The sequence below is a fragment of the Xiphias gladius genome, chromosome 5, assembly GCF_016859285.1.
Source record: "Xiphias gladius isolate SHS-SW01 ecotype Sanya breed wild chromosome 5, ASM1685928v1, whole genome shotgun sequence".
NCBI classification, from domain to species: Eukaryota; Metazoa; Chordata; class Actinopteri; order Istiophoriformes; family Xiphiidae; genus Xiphias; species Xiphias gladius.
In genome coordinates this window covers 13294383-13310463 of record NC_053404.1, presented here as the reverse complement: position 1 = coordinate 13310463, position 16081 = coordinate 13294383, and the positions used below count along the sequence as shown (strand labels likewise).

General features: G+C 41.9%; 1 protein-coding gene across 4 annotated transcripts; it reads right to left on the bottom strand.

Moving 5' to 3' along the window:
- Positions 1-144: 144 nt before the first annotated feature.
- On the bottom strand, positions 145-15902 carry spata13 (spermatogenesis associated 13). Of its 4 annotated transcripts, none has more exons than XM_040126700.1 (13): positions 15395-15902; positions 7851-9431; positions 5649-6116; positions 4493-4637; positions 4175-4302; positions 3704-3883; positions 2910-3089; positions 2448-2627; positions 2103-2335; positions 1500-1629; positions 1022-1397; positions 794-868; positions 145-694 (listed from the first exon to the last, which is right to left on the bottom strand). In XM_040126700.1, the coding sequence occupies exons 1-13, from the start codon at positions 15401-15403 to the stop codon at positions 513-515; spliced, it is 3867 nt and encodes a 1288-aa protein (XP_039982634.1). In that variant the 5' UTR covers positions 15404-15902; the 3' UTR covers positions 145-512. The 4 variants fall into 4 exon arrangements, with proteins under 4 accessions (XP_039982634.1, XP_039982636.1, XP_039982635.1 ...); XM_040126702.1 differs by lacking the exons at positions 7851-9431; positions 15395-15902 and adding exons at positions 6588-6647; positions 6855-6939 and having other exon boundaries at positions 146-694; XM_040126701.1 differs by lacking the exons at positions 7851-9431; positions 15395-15902 and adding an exon at positions 6588-6910 and having other exon boundaries at positions 146-694.
- Positions 15903-16081: the final 179 nt, after the last annotated feature.

Genomic DNA, 16081 nt, shown 5'->3' with positions numbered 1-16081 from the left:
GTTAACAGCATAGATGAATGTGTCAGTTATTTTGTCCTCTGGCTGTTTTGTGCTCAGAGCTGAACGACTCGCAGCAAAAAAAAAAAAAAAAAAGGGTCCAGCCTTAGTGAAATAACCTAAAACCATGGTTGTCAACATAAGAGCAGAATATACACATTGTTGTCATAATTAAAATTAAAAAAAAAAAAAAAAAAATCTTTCAGCTGGAATTAATAAGACAAAAGGGGTGAGGTTTCATCAGCTTTAGTGAGCAGCAACTTTAACACAAAATGGACAGTTAGTATTTTAACACTTTTGTCATGCCCCATACGAAGTGAAGGCACTGAACTTCCAACATGCAACAAAAATAGACACATAAAGAAAGACACATGAGGCACAAAAACAAAACCTGATAGGACATTCACAGACAGGAAAATACAGGAAAAAAAACAAAGTTTTCTTTGAGTCTTCAGGACGGTTTGGGCATGCTCAGATCATGCACGGAGGGGGGGGGGGGACAAGGGAGCAAAGCCTCATTTCCTGAAAAAGGCGCTGCGAGTGATGCTGTACAACAGGTGATAAGGCTTTCGTTTTGGGGGCTCGGCCAGTGAAAAGACCTGTTGCTGAGGCACACTGGTTGGAATGGTGATGTGACGCTGGTGAAGTGGGTGAAGGTTTTGGTGGTGGGGTGGGACAGAACCAGAGTAACCAATGGCTAAAAGGTGAATAGGCAAAACAGAAAGTCAAAATTATGAATAAGGAGTAAATTAAATTGAAAATAAAGTGAATAAAGAGTGAAAAATATTTTCCTTACATTTGATCTTTCCTTGTTTGGCTCTTCTGGCATTAACTATAGCCTGTTTTCTTTGTTCTTCACTGATCTCCATTCCTGCCAAGAAACACACACAAATACACCTTCAGGTCAAAATATTTCCGACCACCCCCTTCTTCAACAATCTTTAAAACCTCTTCACCCTTTACTTGACATCTACCCACAGTTGCTGCTCTGTATCATGAGTGAAAGGAATCCAGCTCAACTCACCCAACTCTTGGTCTTCCTTGACTCTCTGTCTCTCCTTGGCAAAAGCCTCTAACCACCTCTGCTTGTCCTGGGCCTTCCTGCAGCACAGCACACACACAAACTCAAGAGTGGAGGCTTGGCGCAAACGCAGAGCGTTCCTCAGGGTCAGGCCCAGGACTGGGTCCCGCCCATCGGGCACGTCCACCACCTCGGTATGGTCCATATCCAGCCGTTCACGGTAATGGAGCAAGTCTCTGCGCAGGACGTCTTTTTTGCAGAAGACCAGCTGGTGGTCAAATAGGAAGAAGCTGCGCTGCTGCATTTTGCCTTGTCGGATGATTCGAGTCAGTTCACCAGAGTGGATCAGCTCTGAACTGCGCACCAGAACGTCAGGTCCCTACAACAACATATTTACAGATGCATAAACACAGAGTCAAATGATCTGTACAATATAAAGCAACATTCTTTGGCAGGTTGGCGAAACACTAGTCATCATCACCTCCCAGTGCAGAATGGCGACCTGCCAGTGAGCGATGGTGTCAACACTCTCTAGCCGTCTTTTCCTCTCATTTATCAGACTGGCCACATTCTTCATAGCCTCATATGCTTTGCTCACTCCGCTGTAGTCACTGCAACAAATCAGCAAACGAACAGTGAGCACAGCACCCAGCATAGACATAAAATTGATAAAGATGACATTTCCATTTACAGTAACACACTGCTTCCATCTTAATCATAGAAAGATAATAATAAAACCACAGTGAGTTCTTTATTTAAGGTGAAATGGTTCTAAACATAACGCAGTGAGTTGAATGTATCCATAGCAACAGGCATCTTTGGATCCCACAGCAATACTAGTACATTGAAGTAGATGGCTTATGACCTATATACTGTATACTATTTTATAAATGTTAGTGTTGAGTTATTGAAAATACTTTTTTTACACTCTCTGGTGCAGACATGCAAAGACAACCTTCACTTCACTACAGCTTGCACCAAAGAGTGTAAATAGTGATATAAGATGTTCAAATTTACAACTATTGCTATAAGTAAAAGAGCAATATACTGTAAGCAGTGAAGTGATGAATTTCCTGAGGAGTACCTGTGGTCCTTAGGGGTGTACTTGAGCAGTTCTCCCAGCTGCAGGGGGTATTTACAGATCTTCTGGACGGGCGTGAGCAAGAAACCGGCAATGGAGATGTCGATCATCTGCTGGAGGAGCCGGCAGGCCTCAAAAAAATGTTTATATCGGCCCAACTTCATGAGGCGCTGCAGCTCAGCACAGGCCGCTGGATGGGTGTTACAGTACTCCGAGTAGATAGAGAAGCCCTCACCCTAAGGGAAAAAAAAAGAAACATTCCAAGAAAAATTAGAGCTCAAGAATCAGAAATACATGAGTTACATAGTGATGAAGTGAATTTTGGAAGATTTTGTGTGGGGCCGCTACCTGCAAGAGAAAACAAGAGCCTATTTCACTGAGATGTGGTTGGACTTTGTTGTACTTCTTGTCCAGGTCTCTCAGAAACTGCCTCTGAAATCTGTAGAGGTCCTCTATATTGCTGAAGATGGTTTTCAACTGCTGCTCAGTGAACATTTCCGGGAGTTTACGGCATTGTCGGATGTAACCCTGAAAAGATAGACAAAATCTTTATATTTACACCAACAGAAGGTATGAAAAAAGTTCAAATACTGGCCAACAGGAGGTGCTGGATGAGACAGTTAAACATTTTAGGATAAGATGCCTTTACTTTTTTAAAGTAATTTCTGAAATACAAATGTAGCTTACTGTAAATATTTTAGTACAAGTAGTTGAGAAGAAAATGTAGGCCCGCTTAAGATTTGTGAATCATGTCCAAAGGACAAATATGACAGAAGCAGCAGGCCAAGAGTTAAATGTTGAGGCTCATACCTCACAGATGTCTTTGAGGTGCTTGATGTAAATGCGTTCAGTGTTCATGATTTCCTGAACCACATTGGTTCTCATCTGCTCCCTGTGCTGAGAGCTGTGTATGTCCCTGGGAGTTGGATCCTCCTGGTCTGCCACACTCTCTATGCTTTCTGTACTCGAATCTTCCTGGTTCACTCGCACCTGAAACACATTCACCCCAAACACAATGGGACCTCCTGAGCAGCGTTCAAATCAAGAAAACACAAATAAGTATGTCTGCCAAAAGCAGACTTCAAGTCAGGATTAGTTTTCCAAACATATTTAGCCCAGTTGTTTTTTTTTTTCCAGTCTCCACACTATCATACAAATTTAAAAAATATGGCCATTGACAGTTTTTGTGATTCAATAAAATTAAGTCAAAATGAACATTAATACAAAAGGGAGAACAATAACTACTTAAACTACAAAATGCTCAGATCTACTTCACATCACTATGGTAACAGCATGAGCAAGTTTAACCAGCGGTTTGCCTGTTTGGCAAAATTGGTTCAGCTACAAGCAATTACACAGCAGATGCCCATCTGCCAATCAAATAACCTAATCATGGTTACCGCAGCCTGCCTAATTGAGACTCAGCTGTCAATGAGTTCTGGTCACCACAGAAACCAGTTGAACATCTGAGATTTGAACCCTTCCACTCACACTGTTAAAAGGGCTGGTGAGGTTTGTTTGGGACTAAGCCAGTTTGCAAGTGCTTTTCTGTGCTGGTGGAGAGCAAACATGTGTCAGACACACAGGTCAGGTAGTCCACTTACCCTTACAAAGCTGGAAGGGAACCAGGCCTCCCTGTCAGCCCCCCTGCCCCACCACCAATCCTTATGTGAGGCATCCAGGACACGGATAACATCTCCAGCCTTGAAGGCCAGCTCCTGCTCCTCCATAGTTACATGGTCCCAGAGAGCCTCAGCATACACTGTGTGGCCTGAGTTTATCCACTGAATAGCACATACACAGATAAGATAAAGATACAATTACATGCAGGCTAAGACCATGTCTAACATGTAAGATTATGTCTAGACTTGTTGACACTGCAGAGGTTGTCTGTTGCGCTGAACTGTGGCCAAACATCTTGAAAACACAACACACACAAAAACGTTTTCACATGGCTGTTCATGAGGCACACATACCACAAGATAAATGTTGCATCATAAATTCACTACGTATTCTTGGAGGAGATGTTTATGAGTGTTGCAACGTGACAAGTGAGCTACCCTCCTGAGCCTCACCTCGTTGAGCACAGAGATTTCCACCCCTGGCTGGAGGTAGGGCGTGACGTCAGTGAGCTCATCAAAGCTGCCCTCCTCCTCCTCACTCACGGTGTCATCAAGTGTCGCCGAACACTCAGACACACCATCTGCAACATACATAAAGAGGTTAAAGAACCGTGTGGAGATGAAAACTTTCTGACAAGATTAAATAATCCACAGAACAAGCCAGAGAGGCAAGCACGCCTACACCTGGCTCTATACCAACATTTTCCTCAATTTTCCCTTGGATTAAATTATGTGATCCCTTGTCACATAACAGCACCCCCCAGTTCTCACCACTGAGCACTCTGTGGAACCTTCTCCGTCCAATGCGATCCAGTCCAATGGGGGTGCTCTGGGAGAGGGCTGAGGGGCGGAATCTGGCAGACACTGCTCTGTAGGGGGGGACCTGGTGGGAGGGGATGGGCGGCCGTGACAGGGGCTGCAGAGAGGACAAGAGGAAACATCCTGGGATTGAGAAAGAGCTCACTTTCTCTGACTTTCACCACTTACCTGATGACTCAATGTCCCATAAAAACAGCCTTCGACCTCTTGACAAATAACGTACATAACCAAGACCTTGATCAAGACCTTTACAATTATTTGGTACTTCTTGTTTGTTTTTTTTAAGTACTTTCTTGGGTATTTTAAACCCTTATAGTGTAGAGAGAGATGACAGAAAATGAGGGAGAAATGCAACTGAAGGGTCCTGATGTTGTGATTAATGGTTGACGTCTTTAATCTCTGAGCTATAGAAGTGCCCTGACTTCTTGTCTTGCACTGTATAGTAGTGCTCATTATTTTTGGCTTTTATTTTTTTAACAATTCTGAATTTATTTATAATTTAGTATGTATTTGGTTGGGTACAATTGTGCTTAAATATTAAAAAGAGGGGAAATGTTTTTTAAAATTACCTCCTGCAAAGCAAATGCTCTTTACCTTAAACATTTTTTGTTTAGATTTTGCGTTTTACTTACTTAGAGGTACTTAAGCGAATATTCAGGAGATGCTTTGCATTACCCCACACTTTCCCACTTACTTTCTACATCTGTAAATGTTACAGAGAATGATCAGCATGCTTTTGACACAAAGTGAGAGGAGACATAAAATCAGTTTAGACTGATCTGATCTCCCTTTAAAATATCCAGGTATTTCTTTGGGTGAAAAACTATTGAAACAAACCTCATCTCTTCGTAATATGAGTAATAATGTGAGTGATAAACTGGTTTTTTCAATATATTGAAAAACACAGGTTTAAGTTCGAATATACTTATAACCAGGAATTTAATTATTTGGATTCCTTCATTGGTAACTAGGTCAGCCTGTGCCTAAGCTTAATTCCAATCATGACTAGTGTAACGTGTATGTGCAAATGCAAATGGGAACAAACAACTAATCAATTCAGGTTTTTCAAATACTGTACAGTAGGTCTAAACTAACTGTAGCAGCTTACAGAAGGAAGGCGGTCATCCTTCTCCTCAGCATCAGGAGGGAACACATCCACAACTCCTATCACTGAGATGGGCCGTTGCCTCCTGCACTGAATGTCCCCATTCATGCTGCAGTGCGCGGGGCTCTCTCCATTCACAGAGGTGTCATTATGACTGAAGTGTTTATGCAGTGATGTGTTTTCTGTACTTTCCTCAGCATGCAGTTCTGTCACTTCCTCAGGAATAGAGTGCGTCCTGGAAATGAGCTGCCCGTAGTCAGAAATGGGCCGAGGTCTCGGACGCCCGGTCCTTCGCCTGGGCTTGACAGATGATGTTTCTGTGGAAGTCATGGCTGCATCTGTGGTTGATGTGGGCGATGTGGGTGACTCCGAGAGGCATGTTGGGGAGATAGGTGGTGTGCTGTTACTGGTTGTTGGTGAGACATGGTCTGTTTGGAGAAGTGCTTCTCGCCCTAGCTGTTCTGATGTCACCTAGGGATCAGAGGAAAAAGTTCAAAACTCAATACGGGTGATGATGTTGACTTTCCCCTGTTCAATGACCTGAGATGTACAAAGATGCAGAACATAATATCTGCTGGGAAGAACATCTGTTAATCAGAAACAGAGCGAAATGGTACTGCAAGTTATAAAATTCCCAAGTAGACAATTGTCTCGGTTGAATCTCAAGGGGGGAACCTTGTGAGAAACTTGATTTGCATTTGAAAGTATTCAAGTTCACACAGTGATTAGCTCCACATATCGAACACAATCAACCCATATGCTTATCAAGTTCAAACAAAGATCTGCAACAGAAATTGCAAAAATATTCCACAATCAAATGTTATCATACTCTATGAATGTCAGCAAGTATTGTATGCTCAATGGTCAAATATTGGCTAATGGTTACTCATTTGGAAATCGTTGGTATAAGTTTGATAGTGAGCCGGTGATATCCAACCTTACCTCTTGGTTTTCTCGATCTGGGCCTGGGCCTGGGCCTGGGCTTGGGCCCCGGCATATACACTGGAAAGGCACACAGTGGACTAGCACCATTGCGAAACACACACAAACACAGACTGGCCAAGTCCCTCAATATTTTGGAGGCCACTAAAAGCCACCTGATTTCTAAAGTAAACAAATCTGAATTTTCTAATTCATCTTCAAAGTCAAAATCCTTCTCTTTGACCAAAACACATTTCACTACAACAGTCTGAACATAGTCCTGTCTACCTGATGGTGCTGCTCACTGTCACAGGCCCAGTGTCCATGGTGCTGGACTTTGTTCCATTGGCTGCAGCTAGCGGGAAGGGGGAGAGGCGAGGCGGGGGATGTACTCACTCATAGCCATCTACCCTCCCACAGCAAAAGGACTATGGAGCTGTTTTGCGTAAGGGCCACTAATCATGAACGAAGACTAATCATTAACTCTGTCTGCTCCATCAGTGTGCCTGGTAGCACAGAACAGCTGGCTTCAGCATGTGACCCTGCTGCAGCAAAAATCAGTATATCAAACCCAACGGACAGGAAAAGGAAGGAGAAACACCATTATGCATACGTCATTATTTATTTGACACTAAAGGGGACTGTGAAGCACAAGCTTAGTTTTTAGTATACAAGCACCGTACTGACAAGTATCACAATGACATGAGAACGTCTCATTGGGTTAGAATTGTGACAGATTCAAAGATCACTTCGTAAAATCATTTAATTTCCTAAGACAAGGGTCAATGCCATTCAACTGGAAGATTGGTTGCGCTATTCTGCATGATAAGGAAGATAATAAATCTTTCCTCCGTCTTTCAGTGCTTCCTTCCTCACTGAAACTTAAAAGAGCTCTTCATCCTAATGATTTCTAATCCCATGCTTCTATTTGCATTGACAAAGGGTGCTACTGGTTGTGATGGTGTGAAACATTTTGCAGCTTTGTGGTATTTTAGCTGCAGTACGTTTTATGCATCTGTAAGCAGTGAAAAGCTCTGGAATCAAACAGGCCAGTTGCATAAAGATAAAAACCTAGCTTGATGTCATCAGTATTGTTTTGTAGTGTATTATACTATCCCATGAGCCAATGAACAGGGAGGAACAGGTGGAGCAATACTAACTGCTAAAAAACACAAAACAATACAAAAAAACCCCAAAACCTATATATTGTATGTTACAAGAAAATGGAATAATTTCACCCTTCTGTAATCTTTACGCACATGATATGCCAACTTGCTCCCTTACCTCGTTTGGTAGCAACTTGCCCTCAGTCTGTTCTGGATGTTGTGAAGCCTCTTTTTGGCTGAGTGGAGATGAATCGCAATCTGCCATCTGTTTATGACCACTTTTTGCGGCTACAGCCAGGAACTCATAAGGAGCAGGGATGCCAGGAGAAGTCTCTGTTCTATCTGGTGGATCCACGGAAACCGGGTTGATAAGGACCTGGTGCTGCTGTGGGCTGATATCGTGTTCAAGCTGGTGAGGAACCAGTAGTGTGTGTTTGACAGACATGACCCGGGCTCTGACAGGTGAAGGCCGGCGCTGTCGTTCACTGGTTTGTAGGCAAGGCACACGGCGGGTGTAGTCGTCATGGAGACGGCTAAGGGGTGACATGGGAGATGGAGATGTAGGGCTGGGGGAGGGACTTTGCTTGCGTCGGACAGTTAGGTCAGTCATGCTGCCTACTAGCTTCAGCATCGGCCCCTTGGTCTTCACAGGGTTCTTCCTGCAGTTAATAGCGTGGCCTCGAAGGTCCACTGAGGAGGCGCTGGCTGTTCTCTGGATGTTTGGTGTCCCATTTGACATGGTAGTCCACTGGAGTTCTTCCTGAGGTGAAGGAGGACCAGGAGATGGGGCTTTACGTCTGAAAGGTGCCTTAAATATATGAAGATTTTCTGCGCTTTTGCTCATCCTACTCAGCACCTTCACATTCGTGTTGTTCATGTTCTCTGTTTGTACACTGACCTTGGATGTCTGATCTGGTTTCTGACTGTCTGCAGCTTCATTTGTGCTGCTTCCTGCAACTCTCCCGTTACCCAAGTCAAGGAAAGAAATGCGCCCAGCTCCATATGCTCTCCTGATACTCCTTGAGAATCGCGAGTTGCGTGTGGGACCATCTCCTTCATCATTTTCCTCATCACCATAGTCCTCAATATCTGAGCCACACTGACTCATCACTGCCAACTTTTGTCCTGTAAAATTTCCGTTAGGCACACTGTATCCTTCTGCTGTCTCTAAATGATTTGTTCCATCATCTAGATCAGGGTCAGTTTTGGCCATAATTGTGCCGGTCGCCATTTCCTGATTTGATGAAAGGACATGCTCTCCATCGTAGTTTGCTGCCCCTCTACTCTGGATACCTTGAAGCACAGAGGAGCGGAGCTTTTTGAAGGAGTCCACAACCCCCAGTCCTGAAAGTCCTGACCAGGACTGGGGTCCACTGTTGCTGTTGTCGCTGTGGACTGAGATGGGACTGTCAGTGGTTGGACTGTGAGTAGGGACAGGGCCCTTCCTTGAGTTAGAAAATAGCCTCATAATTCTTGAGGAGTAAGGCTTTCCTTCAGGTTGACCTATAACAGGGTTGGACCAAGCGGAGGAGTTGATGCTGTTCAAGTTGTTCTCGTCAATGTGAGGACCTGCAGTTATCGGCTGTATCTGGGCGCCACATCCAGACAGCAGATATGGGACTGCACTTCTGTCACATTGACTCTGAAATGGGTATATATCACTGAGGGGTCGGCTTCGGATCAACGGGCCAGCTTTTGAGTTGTGGAAGCATGGGCGCGAGTCTTCACTTGTGGACAAGCCTCTGTCCTTTTGTTCTGCCTGCAAAACCAAACAGAAATTAATTTAGTGACCTCTGCATGTTGCATAATAGAAGAATTAATGGTCCTTTTCAAAGTTTGCAGTGCAGAAATTAAATGTGCTGATAACTACATAGAGATGTATTTATTTTATTATGAGAATTAACTATTGTGTGTTTACAGTACAGTGTCCTCTGTGATGGTATGTAAGAGAGGATGATGGAGGGAAGAAAGGGAGAGACACAGATAAACAGACAGATGCGTATCCCTCAGTGTGCACAGAGTCCAGAGGAGTAAAACATCTTTCACTGACAAAACTACGTGCATTAGTCCTTGGTGCCATATTTCAATGTCCAAGGAGAGCTGAGGCCCAGGTTGGGGTGGTGGTGTGCTAAATTCAGCTTTATGTGTGTGTGTGTGTGTGTGTGTGTGTGTGTGTGTGTTTGTGTGTGTGTGAGTGATTCGGGGCAGTGGCTAATGCAGCTGAGCCTTTGAAGTGGGGCCTTGTGAGCGTGACTAAGCAATGAAATTTGCTAATCCATTGTGATTAATGCAATAAATTGCCCAGTTTTCTCCAGATTACGTCAGTGATGAGGTGATGTGGAGGGGGAGGGTTGTATGGTCATCAAATCAGTGAGACAGTTCAACCCTTTTATACTAATACACAGAGAGCTCTAATTGTCTGTCTGTATAGGTTTGCTACCAATAGGTTTTCACAGCCAATATTTTGACTTATCATAGCAGGAAAAGCACAGGTGTTACTAATAAAATTACTCAAGTTTCCCAGTAAGCAATGACAGGGTAACAGTGATCCTGCAAGCACAGTTCCAGGACCCTGTAACTGAAGCATCTAAATTGAATGAATTCAGCCATCATTAATCTTATTATTTACACTTGTACTTCTGTGACATTTCAAAAAGTATTCTGTGAAAAAGGCCTATTGTCAATTTCATAAAGTCAGACTTTGTCCAGGGCTCTTATATGACTAGATTCAACCGTTTTGGATGGTGTTCAAAAGGCCACATAATGGCTCACCAAAGTCCCTCTATAGCTGGCAACTGACTTACAAATATTATATAATGTCAAAAAGATAACAAAATTTTAACTATTAAATGACTAGGCTACAGAAACTACATTATGGTGATGATAATGACTATATAGTATATTGAATAACTATGAAATGTATCATCCAATATTGACATTTTTCAAATAATTTAAAGTTCATTGTCCTTTCTTTAATGTACCCAAACATTTTCAAAACTTTCCACACCTAAGAAATAATGTCTTACCTAGTCAGCCATGTTCCAGAGGCTTTTTCCAGAAAAGTTCACTGAATCCTTCTGACTGTCATGCAAACTACAATAATATATGGTTATATTATTAAAATCATGGAGTGAGACCAGACATGATCTAGGGCTTTGGATGATAAGATGAACATAATAAGAGGTTTATAACACACAACAATGGAGGTCAAGTGTTTAGTAATGTACAGTATTTTCCAAAATCATAACTTCTCCTATGAAGGTATATTTAATGTAATTACAACTGTGTTATACAATATTACCATTCATTATCTGTTTTTAAACCAGCATCCAGTAATGGATGCTTCACAGGAGTTGTTAACAACTGCATCGTCAATAAATAAAAAGACCTGCTTACAATGGTATTACAGTATGTGATAAATAATTAATTACCTTTTAGATGCTACTTATAGTGCTAAAAATAAAGTGTTAGGGATTTCACAATATTGCTGATTGTTTTACATTTCTGGTAGTAAAACTTTTAACAACAGAAATAGTAACCCCCACAAATATTGTCAATATTATTCAAGTATTCAATTACAAATATTGTGATCAGCATTGATTTGTTAACACAGACCTTTTTAAAGGTTTGAGGGCAGCATTGCCTTCAATCTTTACTACATGCACATACAGGGAGTTGCAGGGATCCTTGACTGCTCCCATGCCTCCCGTCCCTATGCATGTTCAGTAGCAGATGGGCTCTCTCAGTCAAACTCTCTGTGGAATCTGCTGTCACTTCAACCAGCTTGCTCCATCACACCGAACACTTATGTAAACACAGAGCCACTGCTGACAAGCACCACTGCTGACAGACAGTAAACATCCCTCGTGAACAATGTGATGCTTTCAAAGCAATGCTGAATTGTCTTCTTGTGCTTTGTCCTCCTCAGTCACAGAGGAATCGCGTTGAGTAGCAACTGGAAAAATAGAAAGGATCAATAATTCCAGCTATTTTCCAAGCAGAAAGATAGGAGATATGGAAAGAATTTCTACAGCTTAGGTAGCTTGTTTTTGTTTGGAACACTCATATCATGCTATCAGCCGTTCTATCAACTGTGCTATCCTACAAAACACCTTTATGCTTTCTCCCCCTACTTGGCGCCAACTGTCATAGGCGAGTTGGTGTCTACTAATACTTGGCAGTGCTTTGCATCAGAACCAAGCTGACACTGATGGTCACCGTTTAACAAGAAGACAACACAGACTTTAAACATCAACAACTTATGTGCAATATGCTTTATACTTCAATAACTGTACAGCTTGTTAGTTTATGTGACTTTTAACAACGTCCTTTAAAACTGGTGATGGTTTTATGAACCTTATTGTATTTTTAATCTAGACTGAACGTATGAATCTCAGTGGCAATGTTAGCTTTGATGTGCATGGTATACAAACTTGTTTCACTGTTGAATTGACCTGTCTGTTAGCACTCCATAAGTACCAGTTTTACAAAACAAGTTTAATACTGACAACTGCAGTTTTCTTAATTACAAAAAGCATTGTTCCCCATAGAGATAAAAAGTTAAGTTATTTTCTACTGCTTTATATTTAAGGCACTGTATTTTTATAGTGTACACAACACATATTATGCAATGTAAGATGCATATCTAAAAATATTATTAATTTTATATTATTATTATTAATCTATTTCAAAAGTTTAAATTTGAAACTTTGGCATCTTCTTTTCACTGAAGTTTCTGAAATTACAAAAATAAACTATGCAAATAAAATATGCTATTGTAAAAAACCATATTAAGTCCATAAGCTTAATCTACAGCTATGCATATTGTAACATCCAGACAAATATTACTTACGTATGTATTAATATCACACCCTCTGCAGATCACTTTTAGTATGTTGAATTTTCCTGTATCATCTTTGCTCTGCCGGCTTCCTCCTGCTAAGCAGTGAATGGGTGCGGCACACTGGGACCCAGGTTCAGAGTTAATTAAGAGCTCAGGGAGGAGCCCCCCCCCCACACATGGCAGCCAGCTGGAGCCAGTGTCAGATTAGACTCCCAGAGACAAGGATGAACACACACCAGGATACATAAACATGTATACAAGAGCTAAAAACATGCGCTCTAAAAACACATGCGCAAATAGTTAGAGCATCCTTTCACATAGTGTATGGCCCATGTCCACGTGTGTGTGTGTGTACACGCGCACTCGCACGCATGCATCCACAGATCTGAGCAGGGAGTAAGGCATTTAAATCATTGACTCCCTTCCTGTTTGGTTAGAAATCTCAGGTGGTTATATAAGGAGTCATAAATGCAAAGTGATAAGTGAACTCCTGCCCAATGTTCACCTCTGCAGAAGCATGTCTTGCCTGAGGCTAGGATAAAAGTCATCAGGCCAAAATGAACTGAGCATTAAATTGAAAGACCACCAGACAGAAAGTATCAAGGGCAAGTAAAATTTTCTGTGATTTTCCATTCTCTGGATTAACTCTGAGACACACACAATCACCCTGGAGCAACACCGCCATTCCTTTGTAAGCTTTCACTTAGCCGGTCCCCTATTTGTCTCAATGAATAAGAGCTGTGAGGAAAACATATCTCTAGGATGTCCTAAAACAACATCACATTGTGTTTTGAAGTACAGTTTGGCTGATTAATGTATCTCTAATCAGGGTGCGTAACTAGGGCTCTGTGAAACTTAAGATGAATATATGTTGAGTACTAGAGAAAAAGTTCACTGTATTTTGTCTTTGAAGTGAATGAGTGAATGTGACTGTATAGCAAGATTAAGCAACACCTCACAATATTCAGTATTAAATATTTGAATCTATATTCAAATCTTTTTAGCCTTGATGCTTGTCAGCCAACCTCATAGCCTTTTTCAAAGCAAAGATGAAAAGTGTCAGCAAGTAGAATCTGAAGGAAATCTTCCATGTGAGGGAACAGTATGTGGGAGTGTGTATGTATGTCTGTGTGTGTTTACCCTATCCCTCTTCCTTCCCAGTAATAATCTGATTAGTGGAGCTTTACCAGTCTGTGTTCAGGACTGGTTTCATCTACACATGATAGCCTAATCAGGGAGACAACTAGGCTATTCAGCATCGACTAAGAGTGACACAAAAAGCTTGTTAACAGCCCACCAAGACTTGACTGTAGGGGGCAATTTGGCCTGAGTGTATTATGTGGTTTCAGGATGAAAATTAAGAGGTAAAAGTTAAAAATGCACCAGCAGTGTCCACAAGGAGTGCACCACCTCTTCTGGGGTGAAATAAAAATAAAAAAGTACTTGCAATCTGATATCTTTATTATTCTTTATGGCACTGGTTTGCACAGAATGTCCTGTCATGCAGTAGTATGTCCTGTCTTGAACAGGTGAGCACATACGAGCCTACTCATAGGCTCTGGTTTAGTTTCCTGTTTCAAGTCTCATACTTGGCCATGACCTAGTTCCTCATTTTTTGATCTGGTAGAAGAAGGAGCACAGGTTATGCCACGCCCCTTTCTATTGAGCGTGGGAAGTAACGGCACAGGCCAAACCAGGGAGTGTCACTAGTCTCACACAGGCAGCCACTCACTCACCTGATCTGCTCTGGAGTGTCATAGAGGCAACCAGAAATCTAACACCACACACTGTACAAGGCTTAGTGCGGACAAAACACCACAGAGTCTCGCTGTCAACAGTCAAGAGTTTAACCTGACTGCGGTACAACAATAAGCAAAAGGCTGCTCTATCAACATTCAAAAACCATGATATAGGAATCTGTGACAATCTGTAACAGTTTCCCCATCGGTGTGTGAACCTGGAGAGATTTTATACTCCAGATCTAAAATCAGTTTTGATAATGAGCACCTGGCACAAATGGTGGATTTTTACTTAACTAAGTCACAGCACTGAAAATGGCTTTGTTGAAGTTACAAAGAACATTTCTTTGCTTGTCCTGTGGAATTAAGAGCAAAAGGAATGAAATTAAATCAGATTAAATTCATAAATTACAGAAACAAAGCTCTAGGTGTTATATTTTGTGTCTCATGAGACAGAATTACAACTGTGTGTGAAAGAGAAAGTAGCGTACTGTAAAATTGTATTGTAGTTGCTTAGTCCTGTTGTCAAAATTAGTTTTGGGGCTTTATAAAGCAGAGGACTTTTTAAAGAGAACTAACTGTTTAGCATTGAATGATCTAGACACAAGATTTTACCTCTAGCATAAAAGTCTGTCTGGGGAGAAATGAAAACAGGTTCATTAACTAGGATTAAGTTGTACTGCTGACTGCAGACTCTTACAAGAAATATAGCTAAGTTAGTACCTGCTAAGAATGAAATAGTCTCTGAAAACAAGGAGCTCTGAAAAGCGATTATACTGAGTAGTTTTCTAAGCGCATAAAGAACTCGGGGCCAAACTGCTTATTTATTTCTGCATTAATTAACTTTCTTTGGCCATAAAGCTCTTTGTAGTTGCTTGCCCCCAGCCCCTCCTTCACCCACTCCCTGCACAGCCTGGCATCTCCCACATCACTATAACAACCAGGGCTGTAATGCACTACAATAACCCCCTCTGGTCCCGTTTTAACCGTTAACATAAGAGGGAACATCACTGCAACTATAATGTGATCAAGGAATAACAAATAATTTAAATGAGTTTTTTTTAATCATTTATATTACCTAAAAATTAAATTAACAGCCACTTCGCAGTTAAAAGAAAAGAAAAAAAAAATGTTGCTCACCCTGCTCATAGTCGCTGATGTTGTCCTCCTTACTTTTTTCCTCACATCAACTGAGCAGCTGTTTTTGTTGCTTAGCCATAGTGAAGTCGCCTGAGTTTCTATGAGGTCCTACGGTTTGCTGCCTCGCATTCGTTGTCCTCTCGCATTGCGTTGCTTCTGCCAACTAGTTACCCCGCAACATATTCAGACAAATGGCTAGCTGGCTAGCTGGCTGGTTGGCTGGTTGGCTGGTTGGCTGGCTGGCTGATTTCTTAAAAACACTGGGCTAGCAATTTGAGCTAGCTCACGGGCTCACTGATAAACTTCTTCTAAATTGCGCAAGCTCTACGGTTTTCAATTTCGCTTTTGCCAACCGGCATAACCTGTTGGTAGTCAAGTAAGTTCAGAAAATAAATACTGAGTCATGCTATATCTCCTGAAGTTTCTCAAGAAAAGCCCATAATCTCGCTGCGGATTCCAGTTAAAAGACGTCTTTCTTGGAGGATTGAGGTGCCGAGCATCATTAGTGCACTTGTTGCAGTGTTTGTAAGGGGCGGTGCTTCGAGAGGTTACGATCGAGGTTTACTGGTTGACCGTAGCGTGACCGTTCCACTGAGAGCAAATCATAATTCAGTATATTAGTCTGTGACCGCAAAAAGCACGCCCACTGTGGAACGCGCTTCATTGAAGCAAAAAACAAAAAAGACA

What these genes read in the sequence shown, in the direction of transcription:
- spata13 (XM_040126700.1), bottom strand. An exon ending in AAATCTCTGTGCTCAACGAG is followed by an intron (nt 3,884 to 4,174) that starts GTGAGGCTCAGG and finishes TGTGCTATTCAG; the next exon opens with TGGATAAACTCAGGCCACAC. An exon ending in CAAACAAGGAAAGATCAAAT is followed by an intron (nt 695 to 793) that starts GTAAGGAAAATA and finishes TTCACCTTTTAG; the next exon opens with CCATTGGTTACTCTGGTTCT.